Source organism: Marmota marmota, unplaced genomic scaffold (assembly GCF_001458135.2).
Source record: "Marmota marmota marmota unplaced genomic scaffold, marMar, whole genome shotgun sequence".
Classification (NCBI taxonomy): domain Eukaryota; kingdom Metazoa; phylum Chordata; class Mammalia; order Rodentia; family Sciuridae; genus Marmota; species Marmota marmota.
Window position 1 is genome coordinate 28,302,557 of NW_025999842.1, and position 22,505 is coordinate 28,325,061.

A 22,505-nucleotide genomic window follows, 5' to 3' on the forward strand; every position below is an offset into this window, starting at 1 on the left:
CAGGGAAATGGATGGCATTAGAGCAGATTATGCTAAGTGAAGCTAGCCAATCCTTAAAAAACAAATGCCAAATGTCTTCACTGATACAAAGAGAGCAACTAAGAACAGAACAGGGAGGAAGAGCATGAGGAAAAGATTAACATTAAACAGAGACGAGTGGGGGGAGAGAAAGGAAATCATATGGAAATGGTAGGAGACCCTCAATGTTACACAAAATTACATATAAGAGGTTGTGAGGGGAAAGGGAGGGGAACAAGGGAGAGAACTGAACAACAGCAGATGAGGTAGAGAGGGAAGATGGGAGGGGAGGGGAGGGGGGATAGTAGGGGATAGGAAAGGTAGCAGAATACAACAGTCACTAATATGCCATTATGGAAAAATGTGAATGTGTAACCGATGTGATTCTGCAATTTGTATTTGGGGTAAAAATGGGAGTTCATAACCCACTTGAGTCAAATGTATGAAAGATGATATGTCATGAGCTTTGTAATGTTTTGAACAACCAATAAAAATAAATAAATAAATAAAGTCTCCTTCTATTGTACGATGTTATTTCTTCAGTTTTGTCAATGTTTATGTCATATAGTTAGGAACTCTGATATTTGGTACATATATAATTATTATAACTTCCTGGTGAATTGACCTTTTATCATTCAGTGATGCTAATGAGTCTGTCTTTGGTTCTTGTAGCAGTTTTTGACTTAAAATCTATTTTGCCTGATATGAGTGTAGCCATTTCTGCTCTCTTAGGCTAAAATTCTATGCAAATCGTAACCAGTGTGTGTCCTTACATCTAAAGTGAGTCTCCTATAAATAGCATATAGGTGAATCTTTAAAAAACAAATCTATTCAGCCAATATAAGTCTTTTGATTGGGGAGTTCAGTCTATTTCCATTTGACACAATTCCTGAATAGAAAGGACTTACTATTGCTGTTTTAGTAATTATTTTCTGTGTCTCATAGCCTTTTGTCCCTCATTTCCTCTTTTACTGCCTTTATGTTGCATTGATTTATTTATTTTTCACTTACGTGTATGTGTCACATGCTTTGATTCCTTTTTCATTTCCTTGTGTATATTTTGAGATATTTTCCTTGTGATTATCATGGGGAATTATACAAAAAATTTTAATGTGTTACAACAATCTATTTTCAACTGGTAACAACTTGAACCACATAAAAACTCCTTTATAGCTCTGCATGTACCTCAGTTTACATATTATATCTATATATATTTTATGCCCATTAATATAGATTTATTTCTATGCTTTTGCTATTTAAATTCTATGCACGATTAAAAGTGAATGTAATTGCAAAAACTACAATAAACATATTATTGTAGTTTCTATCTTTGTCTACATATTTACTTTTACTGGAGAATGTTATATTTTCATTGGCCTTGCATTGCTATGTAGTGTCCCTTTTCTTTAACATGTAAGATTCCTTTTGGCATTTCTCATAGGGTTGGTCTAATGGTAATGAACTCCCTCAGCATGGAGACAAAGTCCTAACTTTTCCTTCATTTTTGAAGTACTGTTTTTGCCTGATATTGTATTCTTGGTTTTTTAATTTCAGCACCTTGAATATATCATTGCTCTGTATTCTGTTCTGCTGAGAAATCTAAAATCTTATAGTGCTCCCTGGTAAATGATGAGTTGCTTTTTGATTTTTTTTTTTTTAAACGTACAATAGTTTGTGGTTATGTCTTAGTATTCTGGCTTTATCTTACTGGTAGTTCATTGAGCTTCTTGAATTAATATGCTTGTTTCTTTCCTCAAATTTATATTGTTTGGAACATTTAGAGAATGGGCATTATTTCTTTAAATAAGCTTTCTGCCCCTCTCTCTTCTATAATGTGTGTATTGGCTTGATGGTGGTTCCATAAGTCTCTTAGACTTTCTTCACTTTTCTTCATTATTCTTTTTGTTTCTCTGTCTTGGTTTGTTCTTTCTGTCTGATAAAATCGACTGCTGAACCCTTCTTGTGATTTTTTAAAATTTAAGTTATTGAATTTTTCAATTCCAGAATTTGCTTTTTCTTTTTTTCGCAGTTTATTAGTATTCTCATTGTGTTCATTGTTCTCCTGACTTTATTTAATTGTCTCTGTTCTTTCAGGTCATTGATCATCTCTTAAGACAGTTGTTTAAAATTCCTTGTCAGACAATTCAGAGATCTACATTTCTTTAGGGTTCATTTCTGGAGATTGCTTCTTTGATTGAACCATGTTTCCCTGTACTTTTGTATGCTTTGTGATATTGTAATTGGAGCATTTGATAAAACAGCCACTTTTCCCAGTTTTTACAGACTGGCTTTGTGCAGGGGAAGACAACCTGCCTGGAAATTCTGGAACCTCTCAAACTTTTCTTGGGGCTCTATATCTTCTCTGCCCTTGTGTGTGTGCTTTCATTCCAGTACATACGACTGATTTCCACTTGTCTGAATTTCCCTAATAGGAGATCCTCTGTTTCTCAGGAGCTATTATCAATTCCTATTAAATTCCTCTGTACTCTTTTGCTCTCCAGAGCTTGCCTGTAGATCTGCACACTTCTTGCTAGTATAGTGCACTGCTGCACTCCTTTCAGTGGCCTCCAGTCAGCATTCAAACCATGCCATCAACTTCTATCTATGCTCTGGATCAGATGAAACAGAAAGCAGTCTCTCAGCCCCTCAGATAAACCAGAGCGTTGGGCAGAAATTTATTTTCTTTTTGTCCTGAAGGACTTGCTGGGAATTGGGAGGTTTGTTGGTAATCATATCATGCTGTGCTGGGACAGGGAAAGGTGAGCAAAATGGTATGAGGTTTCATACCCTTTGCAGTGTAGCCTCCTCCTGGGTTTGCATTTGCTAGAATGCTGCATTTTCTCAACTGGTGTCTAGAATTTTCACAAAAATACTTTGATCAATATATTGTTAATTCAATGCTTCTGTGGAAGAATGAAGAAAGACAGGGAGATCCCTAGTCTACCATCTTGCTGATATCACTCTCCATCTACCCTAACTTTTGTTATCCATTGATATTTAATGCTTTACAGAATAGTATCTTGATAGAAAACATTCTTACCCAGCAAATTTTATCTACTTATTTATACATGGTCTGTATCAAAACTATGAATAGATAAGCTGTTAGACAAATTGACCTTTAATTTTTAAAGTACTACCACCTTGTATATGAAGTTAAATAGTTGTGAATGCAGAAATGTTTGGAATTTAGTTTCCATTCTTAAAGTATGATATACTTAACTGAATTTTGCTTAATAACAAGAGTTCCTCAAATTTTGCCAAAAACTGATTTTAAAACTTAAATCCTGGGGCCAGGTGTGGTGGTGCACACCTGCAACCACAGCAAGTTGGGAGGCTGAGGCAGGAGGATCAGTCTCAGCAATTTAGCAAGGCCCTAAGCAACCTGGTGAAACCCTGTCTCAAAAAATAAAAAAGGCTGGGGATGTAGCTCAGTGGTTAAGAACCTCTGGGTTCAATCCCTGGTTTAAAAAAAAAATTGAATCCTAGGAACCTCAATCAGAAGTCTTTTCATGATAATTTTAGAAAAAAGATTTTTTTTTTCCCTTCTGGTGGAAGAAGTTTTCTTGTATCCCTTGTATGTTTTACTTTCCCCAGTTATTTTGGAAACTATTTCAGAAATTACATATTAACATTAGAAATTGTGAGAACATTTGTAATAACAAGAAGCAACTGTTAAATAGGAAACATTGAAACATCAACTTTGTATCACATGTACTTTTATTACTTTAGGTATAAATATATTTTTACTTATTAAAATTTTAATTTCAATTTCTTATTTCTAAGCAATTATAAACTTCATTATGCTCAGTTAATGTATTCTAGTTGATCTTTGTGATAACTCTGTTAATTAGAATATACTAGAAATTTTATATTTTCAAGACAGGATGTGAATCACAAGTAAAAGTGGATGAATGAAATTTGAACTATATTTAGTGCAACCCTACTTGTTGGCCTACCTAATATGGCTATGGTGTGATAAAACAGCAGCAGGGAAGGGTAAAGTTATGGTGCAAATTTAGAACCATGTATATATAATATATGGTTAGCTAACTAGAAACAGACTTATACATTTCTCTAAATATAAAATATTTTCCTATGGTGATAGTCTTGTCTTCTCACAAGGGAATGTCTATTGAGTGTGTCCCCTGAAAGTTTGTGTTGTAATCTTATTCCTCAACACAGCCGTGTTGGAGGGGGCTTAGTGGGAGGATTTTGGTTCGCTGGGGTGGAGCCCTATGAACAGATTAATGCTTTCTTTTTTTTAATATTTATTTTTTGTAGTTGTAGTTGGACACAATAACTTTTATTATTATTATTTTTTTATATGTGGTGCTGAGGATTGAACCCAGGGCCTTGCACTAGCGAGGTAAGTGCTCACCGCTGAGCCACAACTCCAGCCCCCAGATTAATGCTTTCTATGCAGGAATTTTTTAGCTAACACAGAAGTTTAGTCCCCTTTTCTCTATCACAGGTGCCTGCTTCCTCTTGTTTTTCTCTAATGAGATGAAGCAGCATATGACCCTAACTAGATATAGCCACCCCTCTGGTTTTTCCAGCCTCTAGAACCATGAGGCAAAATAACACTTTTCCTTCATAAATTACCCAGTGTCAGCTGGGCCTGAAGGTGCACACTCATAATACCAGCAACTTGGGAGGCTGAGACAGGAGGATCACAAGTTGAAGGTCAGTCTCAGCAACTTTGAGACTTTGTCTCAAAATAAAAAAGGCTGGGGATATAGCTCAGTGGTAAAGCATCCTTGGGTTGAATCCCTAAAAAATAAAAATTAAAAAACCGCACCAAAAAACCCTACCCAATCGAGTATTCTGCTATAGTAACAGCAAACAGAGGATAAGTATGCCTCTATTCAAAATTTTTCCCCATCCACTACTTCCACCTGACCCTGTACATTTGTAGACCCTAGATGGTGCTTAATAAATGTTTTGATGAACAACAGGCATGGTATATCATATCATATCATTTTCAAGATAAAAATAGCCATATATAAGCCCTGACAGAAAGTCCACTCCTCTTTGTATCTTCAAAATGACTTCAAGACTTTTGTTATTTAAAGCAGTCTCTCGTCTGATTATAACATTAAGTATGAATGTACTTGATTTATGACAGTAAATAGAAACAATTGTTACTAATTGTGAAATTATAATTTAGGAGATTGAAATAGCAAATTAGATTGGAGAAAATTATTCTTTATTGAAAAATACCAATAATACTGACAGACTTCAAAAGCAATTCACGCTTCCAGAATACAAAGTACTTAATACATTTTTTTTCAAACCTGTTTGTATTTCAAACAAAGTTAACATTTTTGTAAACCAAATTTGATAATCTGACTAAAAAATATTTTCCAGCTTTATTATTAAAGGAGCTGCACATCTTTATAGTAGGGCCATCAGGTGGGCAGGAGCACAGCGATAGAATGCACCTGGGACTTCACAGCCTTCTACAGCGATATTTCCCACAACTTTGCTGCTGGAAACAAAAATACTGCACGAGACAGCTGCCCTCCAGGGTCAGAGGGTCTCAAGACAGCATGTCAAAAGACAGCCAGGTTTTCTTAAAATTCACAGACTTTCATTTAAGATTGCTTTTTAAGAAAAATTTTTAAGAATGCCATAGTGATTTAACATCATCCAATGACTGAATTAAAAAAACTATAATGAACGAAATGAACTGTTACCATCAAAACGGTCTTTGCTGAGCTGTAATAATTCTAGGCTTTTTAGATGCAAAAAAATTAACATATATGCAAGTTTAATTTGAAACCACACAAATTATGTATGTAGGCTCAGATAGTAGCAGTGTTCACTTTAACCACTAATAGCTTAACTGGAACAGCCACCTATTTATTCCACCAGCTGGGATAGCAGCACCAAAGTCTTCTAAAATTCTTTATGTATAAATCTTAAGTTATTATCCAAGTTCCATTCTTTGCATGCTCCAATTCTCATTATTTAACATAAAAGCAACAGGATTTGGAGAGTTACTTTTTGCTGTATTAAAACAGTTATACAGCGTCTTGTACTGTCAAAAAGCAAAATACTGTGAACAGCAGCCTTCTTCACAGCTCTAACCCTGAAGCTGCCAAGCATTCACTGCTTGTGTCAGCAGTGGTATTTCCACAGTAAAATAGCAGAAACTAAAAAATTATGGCACAATGGATTTCTGAATTCTTTTATCTACCATTGGTCCTGGGGCTTGGTACCTTCCCCTTGTAGACTATATATCTGCTGATTATTCCAGAATCATCTTTAATGGAGCAAAGGCATCAGGTCATATAGCGGGTAATTGCTCTCAGAGCGTACAGGAGTTCTGCTTGCATCCTAGCTTCTATAAGAAGCAGATTAACATGAACCTGAATACAAAATACAACATCATATAAGAGAGGGTTATAAACATTCAGGTTTTCAGTGACTAATAATCAAATACCAAAAATAAGTACAGTTGTCCCTTGGTACCCATGAGGTATTGGTTTCAGGACTTCCCTTGGATACCAAAATCCTTAGATACTCAAGTTTCTCATATGAAATGGCACAGTATTTGCATATAACCTCCCATATACTGCAAATCATCTCTATATTGCTTATAATAAAATGTAAATGCTATGTAAATAGTTTACACTGTATCATCTAGGAAATAAGAAAAATATGTACATATTCAATACAATGCAAGGTTTTTTGTTTTTTTTTTTTAAATATTTGCACAATTACCTGAATCCACAGATGTGGAACCTACAGATGTGCTGGGCTAACTGTACATTTTCTATATAACTTTGAAGCCTTGTTTATTGAACAGAATATCAATTTCTCAAAACAAAAGCTATCTGATATTCTTTTTAGATAGATGTTTTGAGCTTTCATCTATATTTGATCATACCTCTTCTTGAATGTTTGTTGTAGTTCAAAAACTCTAGATACTGCTCTATCAGAATACCACTATTCCCTGCCACATCATTAATTTCTATAAAGATGTTTCAAAAAAACCCAGACATTTCTACCTATACACAATTAAAAAGAGCTCATGCAAAATAGTCTTCTTTCTCCTAAGTTGTGACAGCTATTCCATTGCTTCTGAGAATGGGCAGCCCACCTGTCGTCTTGTCTGTATTTTATCTCTCACCATCATGGGTTTCCCTTGTAAGGGGAACCTGAGACAGCTGTCCTAGAATGCTGTTCTTTGAGTTGGTAGAACCAAGGGAGAGGGTTTGAGAGCTATTAGGTTATGTGAAAGAGTGTAAGAATACTGATAAGTTACAGAGTAATAAGCCACAACAGGCACATACCTTCTCAGAGTGCTTGAACTGCCTCCAGAAGCTATCATACATTCTTTTGGTAACCTTTTCAGGAGTGCAAACAACAGTTTTGATATAAACTTTAAAGCTACGATCCAACAGCTGGTTAATTTCACCATAGTCATAGTCATCATATCTGTTAAAAAAGAGTTAACAATATTTTCAACATATAGTCTATTTTCTTTTTACAGAAAATAAATGCTATATTCTTTATTTTGTGTGGTACAAGGATGCTTTACTACTGAGCTACATACAGAGCCCTTTAATTTAATTCCATTTATTTTTTTTGAGATAGAGTCTCACTAAGTTGCCAAGTCTGATCTCAAACTTGCAATTTCCTGCCTCAGCCCCTGAAGTAGCTGAGATTACAGGGTGAGCCAGCATGCCCAGCTACATGGTATATTATTTTCCCTTCTTTCTTCAGGCAGCAGTTCCCTTAAATGAGATAGCTTTACAATGTTTACTTGGGGGTCAATTGGTGAGTATGAAGGTAAAAAGTGAAAAACTTATTGCCCAAACAAATCATTCCTAAAATTTAAGAATATTAACACTGTAGCACTGGGTCCAAAGAAAAGGGTATATTTACAATCATGAACAAGTAATTACACTACGGGTAACCAATTCTGAGAACACAGCTTAGAAAAACTGCTGAAATTTTAAAAATTAATCAATTAGGCCATGTTGGCACAATTATATTTTATAAAAACTGCAGTTTCTGGGGTTAGATGAGAAAAAAGGCAGTGAGGGTGGGTGGAGCAGGAAGAGTGGTCTATATATGGTCTCACAGTGTCTACATTTAGGAGAGGCTGACTTACTTTAAGGCAAGATGGTTGCATGCACTACTGTCTGCTTTTCCCTATTTGGAGTCCAGATCACAAAAGTACTGAACTTGCCTATTGGGTTTTCAGTGGAAAAGGGAGAAAGTTCTTGGCAAAGCCTGTCCTACAGCCATTCAGGAAACCAAAGTCAAATCTGGCCACTGATTAGTGGAAGTTAGTTTAAAACTCATCATATGTGTCTTAAATGCCCAAGTAGTTTAAAATAAAGTGAAAGGTTTTTGACCAGAATCACTGATAAAATGAATAGCAACAGAATGCTGTTTTTTTTTTTTGCTAAAATAACCAGAAAGCAATGCAGCAAGGAGTGTGTGAGTGAGGGAAGGTAGTAAATAATGGCTGCATTTTGTACACACCACAATGTGCTAAAAACCTAACAATGAGGACGTGAATTTTCCATTGTGATGAAGTTTTACAGGAACAGGTACTCTTCAGAAGGCATTTGAGAACAGCTGGAGGGGCAATACAAAGGTACTGAGTTGCCAGAAGGTAACAATAAGAGTGTGGCAGAAGATAAAAGATGACACAGAAAGACAAAGATGCTCAGTGACAAACTGCCTCTTTTCATCTATGTTCAACTTGTTTGCCTTCCCCTTTCTTGGAGGCAGCAGTCATTTAATTCTTGTCAATATCTCTGAACTCTCCCCCTTGCCTCACTAGAAGAGAGGGGAAAAACTAAGCTGCAATAATGGGGTTCCCTGAAGCACAGATTACCGGACGAGGGGATGATCTTGAGTATATGTGCCTGTGTGTGCTCTAAGAACCTGAATAATTTAGCCTAGAGGGAAATACCTCTTTATAAACACAAGAAAACAGACTAACCGTATTCCAAACATGCAGTGAATATAGTTCCAAATAGCCCGTCTAAGCATTGAGGTATCAACGTCTTTGTGCATTGCCATTGTATTATAAGTAAGATTGTAAGCAATGTGAAATTTTTCATCGATCAACTGTCCCACATCTGGATAAAGGCGATTTACCAATGAATAACCATGGTCTTCCCAGCAATAGTCCTAAACATAGGGAATAGAATTAACATGAATAATTAAAATGTGGCCAAATACAGCTCTGTGAGATCACTGGTAGCTGGAATCTACTACCTTCATCCCTCACTCTGAGCTTCACTTGTACTCCAGTCCAAGGATTTCAATTCCATACTATAACACGCAAGAGGTTATGTTTTCTAACTTAGCAAGGTAAGAACTGAGGGAGACTTGTCCCCTTACACACAGGCACTGATTTCCAGTTTTCTCTTTCTGACTTTTCACTGAGCCCCAGACACAGCCCAGCTTGAGAGTTCTCTTTCATTTCTTATCACTACAGCCATCCAAATGGTTTTCAAAGTTTAGGAATTTCTTTCTTTCTTTTGTAACACTGGGGATTAAACCTAGCTAGGCAAGTGCTCTATCACTGAGCTACATCCCCAGCCCTTTTTGAGACAGGATCTAAGTTGTCCAGGCTGGCCTCAAATTTGTGATCCTTCTGCCTCAATCTCTTGGTAGCTGGGATTACAGACATGTGCTACCATGCCTGGCTAATTTTGTGAACTTCTAATTTAATATGTCCATCACTGATTCCTTCTCTACCTTCAGTCTTTTAGCTTTATTAACTGAGTCTCTTAGTTTTCCTACATAAAATCTCCTTGCCTTTATTTCTACCTCAAACAAAACTTAGTAAGCCCCTACTATTCTATGTTGACATTATGCCATCACTTTGGTCAAAATCTACAACCCCCATTTAATCTACTATAAACTGTTCTGGCATTTAAGGCATACCTGATTAATTTTAACATCACTAATATAGAAGTTTGAATTATTGCTGAAGCTCACAGTAGTTCAGTCTCCTTATGATTCCTTTCCTTACTCTATATACCGAAATCTAAGCTCAGTTCTTTCCTATTCTTCTCTGATTACAATGCTTTTTTATTTTTATTTTTTGGTGCTGGGGACTGAATCCAGGGCATTGTGCATGCTAAGAGAGAACTCTACCACTAAGTGCTGCCCTTGTTTTTTGGCCACACAAATCCTTCAAATGCTCATTTCCCTTCACAAAAATTTTCAGCCTGAAATTATTTCTTCAATTTCTAACCTATTATATTTCATGACACAGTTTAACTATCAAGTACAAATTCTTTAACTCTTCTTTGTGCCTAAGTTTTGTCCCTTTCCCTTTAACCAAATATGAAAAAATAATAGTTCTTTCATAATTCTGGCAAAATATCTATTATTTAACACTGGCCCCTAATGATAATTGGGAAAGTTGTATCAACTCATATGAATTAAATATTTACCTATGTAAACTAAATATTTAAGCAATACTATACGATATACACTTAAACTACATATGACTCTACTGATGAATTAGAAATAGTCTTATACAATTAGAGTACAGAATAAGTATTTGCTAATTGATGATTCTCAACTTTTATTCTGGAACTAGAGGATATAGCTTCTGTTGTTCGTGAGATACTGCTTGCATGGCACTTAGCATACTTCTCAAATCTAGGTTGCTTTTTCTTTTAAGTCATGCTAAAATATTTCTAACCACTCACATGCATACAAGCTATAATTTTACCTGGACACGAAATGTTGGGACATGCATCCCATGTCTAGAGAAATCCTTATAGCCATAACTAGTATCCTCAAAGTGACGAGAGACATCTCTTGCTGGTGTAACTTCTTCATCATCTGAAACGATTTTTAAAGTCATGGAAAGCTTTTCAGAAACAGGATACTTGAAATTCATTTTTCCCATAAGAAAAGTGAAAAAAGAAAACCAGTTCTATGTCACTGAGTAACCCATATCAACCAAAATGAAATCTTAATAAAAAGAAGTACCTTACTTACCAGTAAACTGAATATAGTAAAAGAAGATACTCCATTATAAAGTAAATATTCATAGTTGAATTCTACATGCCTTTTATTCTGTAATAGACCCCACTTTCCCTGTGTCCCCATCCCAATTTATAGACTTTAGGTTCTCCTTAATATGTGTTCAGACTTGGGAGGCTGAGACAGGAAGATCATAAGTTCAAAGGTAGCCTCAGCAACTAGGCCAGGCCCTTAGCAACTTGACCCTATCTCAAAAAGGGCTAGGGTGCAGTGTTTCAGCACCCCTTGATTCAATCCCTGGTATCCACCCCTCCCCCAAATGTGTTCAAGGTAGAATGCTGTTTTGGATAATCTTTAAGGTGATAATAACGACTATGAAGATAAGCTATGCTCTAAAATTTAGTACTTGACTATTTTTTATTAAACATTAACACTATACAGTATGATGAAAATGATGAAACTAAAGGTCCTGTGAGTTGACATTTTTATAATGCTTCCCGCACTGCCCCTAAGTTCTTTTTTGATCATCATGTTAAGGAGTTGATAAGATTAGTTTTAACAAAACAGTATTTTATGATGACCACAACTCTACACCTTTAGGCATAAATAGAAACAAAAATATCCCCTCAAGGAAAAACAAGCCAGTACCCAACCTCCCTTTATACAAAGACACACTCTTTCCCCCCACTCTTTGATTGTCAAATATATTTGAGACAGTTTTTGGACATATTCTTTTTCAGATGATCTAAGTTAGAAATACTGCTGTTTTTCACTTATAAATTTTTTTTAAGTTGCCTGCTTTAAAAATTCTAAGTAGGACTACATATGCAATATCCTCTCCAAAATGACAAAAATATATTTGGATTGATGTTTTAAAACTAACCTAAATTCTTTAAATAAAAAAGGTGGGTTTGCAATATTGTGTAGTAGTTGCTCTTACCTGAGGAGAAGACACACATGCTCTCTCTCTTCTCTATTTCAAATCGTGAAGCCATCTCTTCCTGACTGGCCTCTTCTTCATCTCTACATTCCTGTAACTGCTTCATCTTTTCCATGAGGGCTTCAACCTCAAAGAAGGATTCACTTACCTGAAAAGAGAACACGATATTGTATACATCAGACACAGAATGAAATTCATGTATTTTATTAAGTCTGTTTCAAAAGATCATCAAAATATAGGAAAATACATTCTTAAAATAATATCCCTACTATTTATACTCCTGTAAAAATGAAAATTTAACACTACTTGTCAATTTAAAACAATGAATATTTTATAGTTAACTTCTACTTGCTAAGTCAGTTAAATGTTAAAGTGGTTTCCTATCAACTGTATACTGCATATATTGTCAACATGTCTATCATCTTTAAAATAATAACTGTTCTATGTATACAATGTATCTATTAAAATGAAACATGTCCTCCCATGGCTGGAGTTGGATGGGTCCTAACCATAAGGGGTAGCCAAGATTTATATTTCTAAACCCTACTATATCTTTACTATAAAAGCTAGATCAAATCTACAGAATATATATTTTACAGAATGGATATAAAAGAAGTTTTAAAATCTCAAATCTCAATTTTCAAATACAAATTAATCTTTCCCCCTTTATGATTTCATTTCTTTTGCCAGGAATGTTCTTAAGACCTCCTATTTTACAGGGCAAGGTGGCGCATGCCTATAATTCTAGCAGCTCACAAGGCTGAGACAGGAAAACTGCAATTTCAAAGCCAGCCTCAGCAACTTAGCAAGGCCCTAAGCAATTTAGTGAGACCCTGTCTAAAAATAAAAAATAAAAAGGGCTAGGGATGTGGTTCAATGGTTAAGCACCCCTGGGTTCAATCCTTAGTACCAAAAAAACCAAAACAACAACAAAACACCATCCCACCAAAAACCAAAACTCCTGTTTTTTTACTCTTTTCCTAGCTTCAACCTATTGGTTCTTTTGGTGTCAGCTTAATATGATTCTTGTAACTATCTACCTCCTGCCCCACAATCCCTAATTATTGTCACACAGCATTCTGCTCTTTCCTTCAAAGTACCAATCTTAACTTCTATCAACATGATACTGATCCAGAGCCTGATTCCCCCATGACCAAACCGTCATAAGGCTAATAGACCTACCTGTTTAATTTACTGGTATATTCAGAGCCTATGCAACACCTGGTATACAGTAGAAACTCTAGAAATATTTGTTGGAGAATGACTGTCAAGGCAATTCTATATTACGAGAGACTATCTTTATATCTTCATATGATCCAGTTATACCAAAATATCCTATACTAAGCCTTTCTAGTAATTCCATGGTGGATGTATCTCTGTGATGATACTAACTCTTTTGGCACACACACTTCCATTATTATTCTTAAGGTCAATAATCAAACAAAAAAGGGCCAAAAAAGATTAGGTTTCTTAATAGAATGACTCAAAGTTAAAATACACACGCAAGCACATACACATATTTTAAGACCTCTCTCAATTCACATTACTTCTCATTGTATTAATTTACTTATTTTACCAGTTTTCCTCTAAGATAAAGAGCCCAAACCTTAAGTATTCTTAGGAAAAACAATTCTGACTTATTTATTTTTTAGTACTGGGGACTGAACCTAAGGTAGCTTTACCACCGAGCTACATCCCCAGACCTTTTTTTTGAGACGGCATCTTGCTCAATTGCTGAAACTGGCCTGACTTGTGATTCTCCTACCTCCTACCCCTGGAGTCTCTGGGATTACAGATGTGTGCCACTGTAGCTGGCAGGAAGGAAAATTTTTGACAAACTGTCAAGAGGGAAAGGAAACAAAGTCTGTTTCTTTTTGCTTCTTAACTAATTTGTTGATAGAGGTTAAATATTTTTTTAAAAAATTATGGCATTCATTTTAATGTTGAAATATTAATAATGTATATAGAATTTCTTTTTATTTGCTTTTTACTATTTGTATCTGAAGAGCTGAATCAGATATCTCAAATGCACTTGGAGAACAAGCTATATGGGCTCATTGTCAAGTGCCATCAGTATGAGCTTATATACCTTTTAAAAGGATCCAACTTAAAACCTGGGAATGGGAAGCATATCTATTAGATAAATAAAAGCTTTTATTTTTTCACTCTAACCTATTATGGCTTTTAATAGATAACTAGAAATAATACAGTCATTTTTCTTCAGTCTTGTACTAAATTATTGATAAGGAAGGACAACAATCAACGCCAAGCATCCTAGAAACTGAAATACTCTCTCTTGGATCCTCTTATAACTTCCAAGCTGTGATAAACAGTCAGTGACCATATACACACCTACAGCATGGACTCAGGTAGCTCAATGGAGAGTGAAACTGACTGTCTTGGACCTTTATTAGAATAGAACTGTGATCAATCTTAGGAAAATTATATTCCTTCATGTGCTAATTTCACTCTGATAAATACCAAGCACTCTCTACTAGCTACTTTACTTCCTTAGAGATATTTAATCTAAACCTCACATTTGTTTTTTACCTTTATTTAAACATGAAAGAACTGAGGCTCAGAGAGGTTTGATAATTTTCCCAAAGTCAAATATGTAAATCACAGGCAGTTTAATATACCTAAATTTCTTTAAAAAGAATAAAACAACTGAGAAAATGTGTGCAGTGGGTTCAGATAACTGTGATGCTACTTCTGTGATTTCTCTTTTGAAGCATAAAGTAAAACCTTGCTTTTTAATTATGGCTAAAGAATGCAGAGAGAATTTTGACCAACTGTATATAAGAACTAAAATTTACTTATAGAAAATTAAACATTCTGTTTCAAAGGAATAAGAAAGCAAAATATGACAGAAGAGAAGGAATAGAGGTGAAAGCATTTTAACAAATTTATATTCATTGGATACCACCTTCTGTATCTATGCAAAACTAAACATGAAAAGGAATTTTAAAGGGAGAAATTTCCAAATCAAAGATGATTAAATCTTCTAAAAGATGAACATTTAAAAAAGCCATTTGGTTTCTGTTACAGAAAAGGGAAGAAAAGGATCTGATTGGCACTAGCAAATCTCCACCACCAGGCCACACTATTTTCGGCCTCCCCTCATCTCACTGCTGTAGCCGTTTGACATTAGCTGACCCTACAGAGGTAAAAACTATTGGCTTCTGACACTAAAATTATTTGAGTGTCATCTCCTAGAGGTGTTTAGTTTTGACATATCCCTTAGAGCTCTGACTAGTGGTGGACATTTGGAGGCAGTAAATAAATTCATACTTAATGAATGAATAAGTATAGGGGTCTAATATCTTTATAGACTTAACAGGATGGATTGTCCAAGGAACCAAATAAAAATAACAATTACAGTGATTATTAGTATTATTACAATCTCATAACAAATAATAGACACTTACTGAAATATTTCCTGCTGAGTTGACCTGCATTTCATCCACATTGTGATTGCCATTTGTAATGTCACAGATGCAATAGTTACTAACAGAAGGAGGTCTGAATGTGTGGCCACCATCACAATGAATTTCTGGACTGATTCCACAGCCAAATGTGAATGAAGCAAGAGAATGATAGTGTGTAAGAAGAACAACTGCATGGACCAGTTCCGCAAGAGACCAACTGTGCTCTTCAGCTTTTAAAAGCCCCTTGGGGGAAAAAGAGAGAGGACATATTTTTATACCTGGGTGTGGTATTGATGAAGATATATAATTCACCTTAGTATTTAATCTATTGAAAACAGGATTATAAGAAATCTAGTAAACATGTAAAACCCATGATTTGATAATTTTTATGAAAATGTATCCATGAATACAGCTTAATGTGTCTGTTAGTAACATGTTCATCATTATTTTGATTTTTTGAAATACTGACTTTAAAAGGTAATCAAATGCATTTTGCTTAAAAGTAACTGCTATATTTCTTTTTTCAATTTTTTAGTTGTAGATGGACACAATATATTTATTTTTAAATAAATAAACCTCACACATGCTAGACAAGTGCTCTACCACTGAGCTACAACCCCAGCTCAAGTTGCTGTACTTTAAGTGTAGGATTATGAATGAATTACTATGTTTTTACTTCAAATGTAATAAATCTGAGCTTAGAATAGAAGCTACTGTGTGAATATCTTTTTGTTTATTATCAGGCCTTCTCAAAGAATTTTTAGGATAGCAGCTTGAACAACTAGACTCTCAATATTCCTAAATCATCAAGTTATATTTATTTATTTACTTACTTATTATATATAGTACATAGGATTGAACCCAGGGGTGATTTACCATTGAGCTACATCTCCACCTTTTAATTTTATTATTTAAAAAATTTTTGGTTTTAGTTATGGATGATAGTAGAGTATAATTTGACTTATTTATACAAATATGGAATACATCTTATTCTAATTAGGATCTCAGTCTTGTGGTTGTACTTGATGTGGAGATTACTGTGGTGTATTCATATATGTACATAGGAAAGTTATGTCAGAAAGTTATGCCACTGTATTTCCTTTCCTCCTTCCCTTTCCTTCATTCCCCTTTGTTTAAGCTATTAAACTTCTATTTTTCCCCTCCCCACCTTGTTGTGCGTTAGCATTCATATATGAGAGAGAACATTCAACCTTTGGTTTTTTGGGATTGGCTTATTTAGCTTAGCATAATAGTCTCCAGATCCACTCATTTTCTGGCAAATGTCATTAAGCCATTCTTTTTTATGGGCAAGTAATATTCCATTGTGTAAACACTAAATTTTCTTTTCCATTCATCTGCTGTAGGGCACCTATGTTGGTTCCATAGTTTAGCTGTTGAGAACTGAGCTGCTTTAAATATTGATGTGGTTGTGTCACTGTAGTATGCTGTTTTAAGTCTCACTGGGTCAAATGGTAGTTCTATTCTAAGTTTTCTAAGGAATCTCCATACTGCTTTCCAAAGTAGTTGCACCAATTTGCTGTCCCATCAGCAATGTATGAGTGAACCCTTTCCCACATCCTTGCCAACATTTATTATTACTTGTATTCCTGATTGTTGCCATTCTGACTGGAGTAACATGAAATCTCAATTAGTTTTCATTTGTATTTCTCCAATTGCTAGAGATGTTGAACATTTTTTTCATATATTTGTTGACCATTCATATTTCTTCTTCTGTGATGTGTCTATTCAGTTCCTTTGCCAATTTATTAATTGGGTTATTTGGTTTTTTGGTGTTAAGTTTTTTGCTTTCTTTATATCCTTTTTATTTTTTTGAGATAGGGTCTCCCTAAATTGCCCAGGCTGGCTCTGAATTTGTGATATTCCTACCTTAGACTCCCGAGTAGCTGGAATTACAGGCATGCACCATTATGCCCAGTTCGTGTTTGAAATATTTTGATGTCATATTCTATAACTGTTATAGATGTCTTTCAATTTTCAGTAACTCCTACTCTTATCAAAAGATTAAAATTTTTAATTATGTCAAGGGGAAGGGGAAAAGGATGAATAGCAGCAGCACAGGACAATGCTATTTATTATTCTGTATAATATAGTAATGGTATCATGACATTATCCATTTGTGAAAATCCACAGAAGTGTTCAACATCAAGAGTGAACACTAGACTAGTGTGAACTATGGATTTTAGCTAATAACAATATATTAGATGGTTCATCAGTCACAAAAAATGTACCACACACTGGGCATGGTGACTCATGCCTATAATCCTAGTGGCTCAAGAGGCTGAGGCAGGAGGGTTGCAAGTTCAAAGCTAGCCTCAGCAACATAGCAAGACGCTAAGCAACTTTATGAGACCCTGTCTGAAACTAAAATATTAGGGGAAAAAAAAAAAGCTAGGGATGTGTTATGTATCCCTGGGTTCAATCCCCAGCACCAAACAAATAAAAAAAAAAATGCATCACATAAATCCTAGATGTTAATAATAGGAGAAAAATGTGTCTGTGGGAGGGGGTTAAGGAGGTAGAAAATGAGAACTCCTGTGCAATTTTACTGGAAACTAAAACTGCTCTGAAAAATAAAATCTTTAAAAAAATATATAAATGATGCTCAAGATTTATTACTTCACTACATACCTCAATGTGTTCTTTGGTAATAAGCCAAGGTCTGTGGGCTAATACTTTGTTGAGTTCTCCTAAATTCTGTAGTTTTTGAGGAGCATTTTCTAAACCATTGAGCCACTTGGGGTCTCCACCAACATGAAGAAAATCATTTACATGCAGGTTCACTAAGTAGGAGCACTGATGTCTTGCTGCAGCCTTAAGGAAAAATGAAAAGGTACTCTAATTACAGATGTTAAAACCTTTTTCTAAAAACATTTTTAATTTTTTGGAAGTAGTTGGAAACAATACCTTTATTTTTTAATTTTTATGTGGTGCTGAGGATCGAACCCAGGGCTTCGCATGTGCTTAATGAGCGCTCTACTGCTGAGCCACCATCCCAGCCTCAAATGTTAAAACCTTGAACTAGTACCAATCTATTTTCCTTAGAACATGCAAAATAGCTAATTTTTTTTTTTTTTTTTTTTTTTTTAGTATTGGGGATTGAACTCAGGAACGCTCAGCCACTGAGCCACATCCCTAGCCCTATTTTGTATTTTATTTAGAGACAGTGTCTCATTGAGTTGCTTAACACCTCAAAGTTGCTGAGGCTGGTTTTGAACTCTCAATCCTCCTGCCTCAGCATCCGGAGCCACTGAGATTATAGGCGTGCACCACCAAGCCCGGATTAAGTTTTTGATTAGTATGGTTTCACAACTTTCCATGAACTAGAAATGTTTTCACATAAACATTTAAAAATTTCAAATACACCACAGAAAATACCTCAAGAATAGTCTAAGAACAAAATATCTGATAAAAATATCTGAACTGTAAAAATTGTACCTATATGTCAACTTTCAGAACCACAAAATAATAAGAAACTTCAATTAAGTTGTCAACCATAAAATGACACAATAGTATTTACAAACTAAACAGGATTATCATCACTTATGCCAATCATAACTGTATATAATAATAAAATAGATCTTGTGTTCTATTTTATTCTTTAAGTGAGAATAGCTTTCAGTATCATATAAATAAATGGCATAATTTTTGTTATACTTGAGACCATACTTATTTAAAAACAGAAACTACCTAATAGGAATCCTATCATAAGTCAAAATATAAGTACTTATCCCCGTGTTTAAAGCATTAACTATCTCTTAAAGAGATTAATAAAAGCAGGCAGAAAAGTTTTTCACCTAATTTTTACATACCATTATTCCAATGTAGTGCCGATAATGTAGGGGTAATGGTCCATCCATTTGCAGTAGATAGTGTTGAGTTTTTAAGAAACTTTCTAAATATTGTGGGTGGAAAACCATCACTAATGTAATGTTATCCAAACGACCCAAAGCAGCAAAAGAATCTGCAAATAAAGCATGCATTTGTGTGTCTTCACTCCCCACTTGGAGAATCTGTATAAATAAATGAGAGGAATACCATGGTTACATAAATCGTAAATTTCATATTAAAATTTGACTTAAGAGGGGGATTAATAATTTAAACTCAAATGGTAGCAAAAAACAGAAGAATAAACTGTCACATTATACAGGAGGGGATAAACAACAAAGGCTGAACATTAAAGGCCATCTAGATTGGCTGCTTTATCAAAGTTGCAGAACTTGCAAATACACCACCTACTCTAACTCAATTTAAGGAGAACCACAATTAACCAATAGCAAACAATTCTTATGAAAATAAAGCACAGTTGCTTTTACATACATAGAATTAAAGACCCAATCTAGTGGTCATACCAGCCTATGGAGATGGTCAGGATCAAGTAACTCAGTTTATAGGCAAACCTAAGCAAGATCTACATATAAGCAGGTGGAGTATTATTAGTTTTAAAAACAAAAACAAAACAAACAAAACCTAACCAGTCTATATATACTTTGGCTTTGCTTGATTAAATATGGGTATTAAAAAAGCATCATGATATATTAGAAATCAGTATGACTACATCAGCTTCTTATTTAAAAAATATTTTTAGATGTAGATGGACACAATACCTTTATTTTTTTAATGTGATGCTGGGGATCAAACTCAGTGCCTCCTGAGTGCTAGGCAAGTGCTCCACCACTAAGTCACAACTCCAGCCCTACATCAGCTTTTTCTAATCCCATAGATTCACTGCCAAAGCATGATTAACTGTTATCAGTGCTGTTTAAAACATGTTGTTGACCAACAGTTGTTCAGATGCCAAGAAGAGGGTCATAAAAACATTCCTTAAAAGCACACAATTCACTACTTACTTTCACAAACAACATACCTCCTTTTCTGGGATGAATCTGCTTGGTCCGTGTCCTAGTGGTCGAGGAATTTTAATTCCAAGTTCCTAGAAAAGAAAATTACACCATCTCAGGCTTCCAGCAGTAAACAACATGAACTAAGGACACAGGAATGGGAGGGAAAACAACCAGCTGAACAGAGACAGGCTTGTCGTGGTGGTTTGTTTTCCTGTCTATATATACACACCAACTCTTCTGTTCGCATCACATAGCTAGCAACAACCTATAATATGACTCTTGACTAAAAACAATAAAACCTGTTTCGCTAAAACCAGAGTTTTGCATAAAGTACTTGGCAGAAAGTCTAGAACAGAAAGTTCAGCACATAGCAGCCAACCCTGTGGGCTGTCAGTGATACAAAATAAGACCAATGTGTTTGTACATCCAAAACTCAACCAAAATGTCAATCCCTACACATCTTGTCAGGAAACTTAAAAGTAATACCTTCAGACAGATGTCTTAAACAGGAAGATGTGTAATCATTAATCTATAATAACATCTCACAATAAGGATAGAAATATTATAAGAAATAAAAACCAGTTGAATTCGCAAAATAGAAAGTACTATCAGCCATGTTTTCTTTGTGGTTGAATAAAACAATTTCAGAGAACTTTATTTTGTTTCTCAGTTTGCTTTAAAATTGATTTTTATTTATAGGATGTTATCAATTTCACTTGTATTGTAGAACAGCTCAACTAATCATGAATAAATGGTTTCCTACCTTTTTACATAGTCAATCTAAATTCTATACTTTCTATTGACAGTGTAGAGTGGCTACAAAAACTGACAATCTTACTATTAGGACTTCCTTTATTTTTCCAATATGGTGTACTTACAGAAACAAAATGATAATAAAAATTTCTTTTTTTTTTTTTTTTTTGGTGGGGGAAAAGACTATATCTAGTCAATCTAGTGTCATTAAAAATGTTTTAGAATTTATACAACTAAAGATTAACCCTTGCTTATAAAATCAACAATATTATTTCTATATTCTCCTTACTACTTCCAAAGATTCATGATATAAACCAAATACTTTCTTCTTATTATTATTATTTTTTTTTTTCAATACTGGGGATTGAACCCAGGGCTTTGTGCATGCTAGGCAAGTACTCTACAGAGTTACTCCCCAGCTCTGTATTTTGTTTTCTTTTGGGACAGGTCTCTTTAAATTGCCTAGACTGACATTAAACTTTGGATCTTCCTGAAGCCTCCCAATGAGCTGGAATTATAGGTGTAAGCCTCCAGATCCATCCAGATACTTTCATCTTAAAGAAAAATGGGAGTAGGCAGAGAGGACATATGCTAGCAATTCAAGAAATATGGTCTAGGTGAATGAAAATCTTTGAGCAGAATGGATTAAAAAAATTAGGTAAGGACAAAATTTAAGAGAATATTATGAGAAATCAAGATTTAGATTCAAAGTAGGCTATCTTGCCAATGGAATCCAATAAAACACTATATAAGTCAAATCTTACACTGGAAGTCAGGGGTTTCTTACCCTGGTTATTTAACATTTAAACTAAAGATAGTATATAATACCATTCATTAGAGGAGACATTTAATTCATTAGTCTGGCCAGGTATATGTCTCAGTTTTAATATTCTACAATAATTGCCAGAAACCCACACATCCTATTATTCAATACATTATCCTGGCATAAAGACAGACATTTATATAAAATGATGACTCTACTAGCCTTTCTAAGCTAAATCTCTGATCCTACTATATACATTTTAAACCAAATTTACTGGGTAAAACTATAAGGCTAAAATCAACATTTAACCCTTCTCATTAATCTTTAAAAATTATCTTATTTGAATAAAAAGTATTTTAGGAAAATACCTGCTTCAAGGGTTTATTACTCATTTTATAACTAAGAGACATTATACTTGGAATATTAGCATATGAAAACGTGTCATTTCAAAAAGGGAAGAAATATATTATTTTCCAAATAATATTGGGACAAGTGGTTAGCCTCTCAGAAAAAAGTGAAGTTGACATCCTAAATCATATTTTATTTCACAATAAATCAGAGTTAAATGTGAAAACACAAAAACAAACAAAACATTACAGTACTAGAAGAAAACAGTGGAGAGGGTCTAAGAATGCCACAAAACCCATAAGTCATAAAATGTAAGTGTGATGACATATAAACAATGAAATTGACCAAATTATGTAATGTGTATGTTCGAATATAGTAAAATGAATCCTACTTTGTAAAATTATAATGTATCAATAAAA

The 22,505-nt window shown here is 34.6% G+C and overlaps 1 protein-coding gene across 3 annotated transcripts in view; it reads right to left on the reverse strand.

The window, feature by feature from the left end:
• Positions 1-5,202: 5,202 nt before the first annotated feature.
• Positions 5,203-22,505, reverse strand: part of Sesn1 (sestrin 1) — a 105,424-nt gene continuing 88,121 nt past the window's right edge. For 2 of the 3 annotated variants that reach the window (XM_015499983.2, XM_015499985.2), the window contains exons 2-10: positions 20,246-20,311; positions 19,191-19,391; positions 18,010-18,192; positions 15,361-15,603; positions 11,933-12,080; positions 10,736-10,848; positions 8,984-9,174; positions 7,317-7,461; positions 5,203-6,389 (exon numbers count right to left, since the gene is read on the reverse strand). In XM_015499983.2, the coding sequence (XP_015355469.1) occupies positions 6,303-6,389; positions 7,317-7,461; positions 8,984-9,174; positions 10,736-10,848; positions 11,933-12,080; positions 15,361-15,603; positions 18,010-18,192; positions 19,191-19,391; positions 20,246-20,311 (1,377 nt within the window). In that variant the 3' untranslated portion in view covers positions 5,203-6,302. The remainder of the gene's footprint in view (positions 6,390-7,316; positions 7,462-8,983; positions 9,175-10,735; positions 10,849-11,932; positions 12,081-15,360; positions 15,604-18,009; positions 18,193-19,190; positions 19,392-20,245; positions 20,312-22,505) is intronic. The other variant, XM_015499993.2, reaches the window with a different exon arrangement.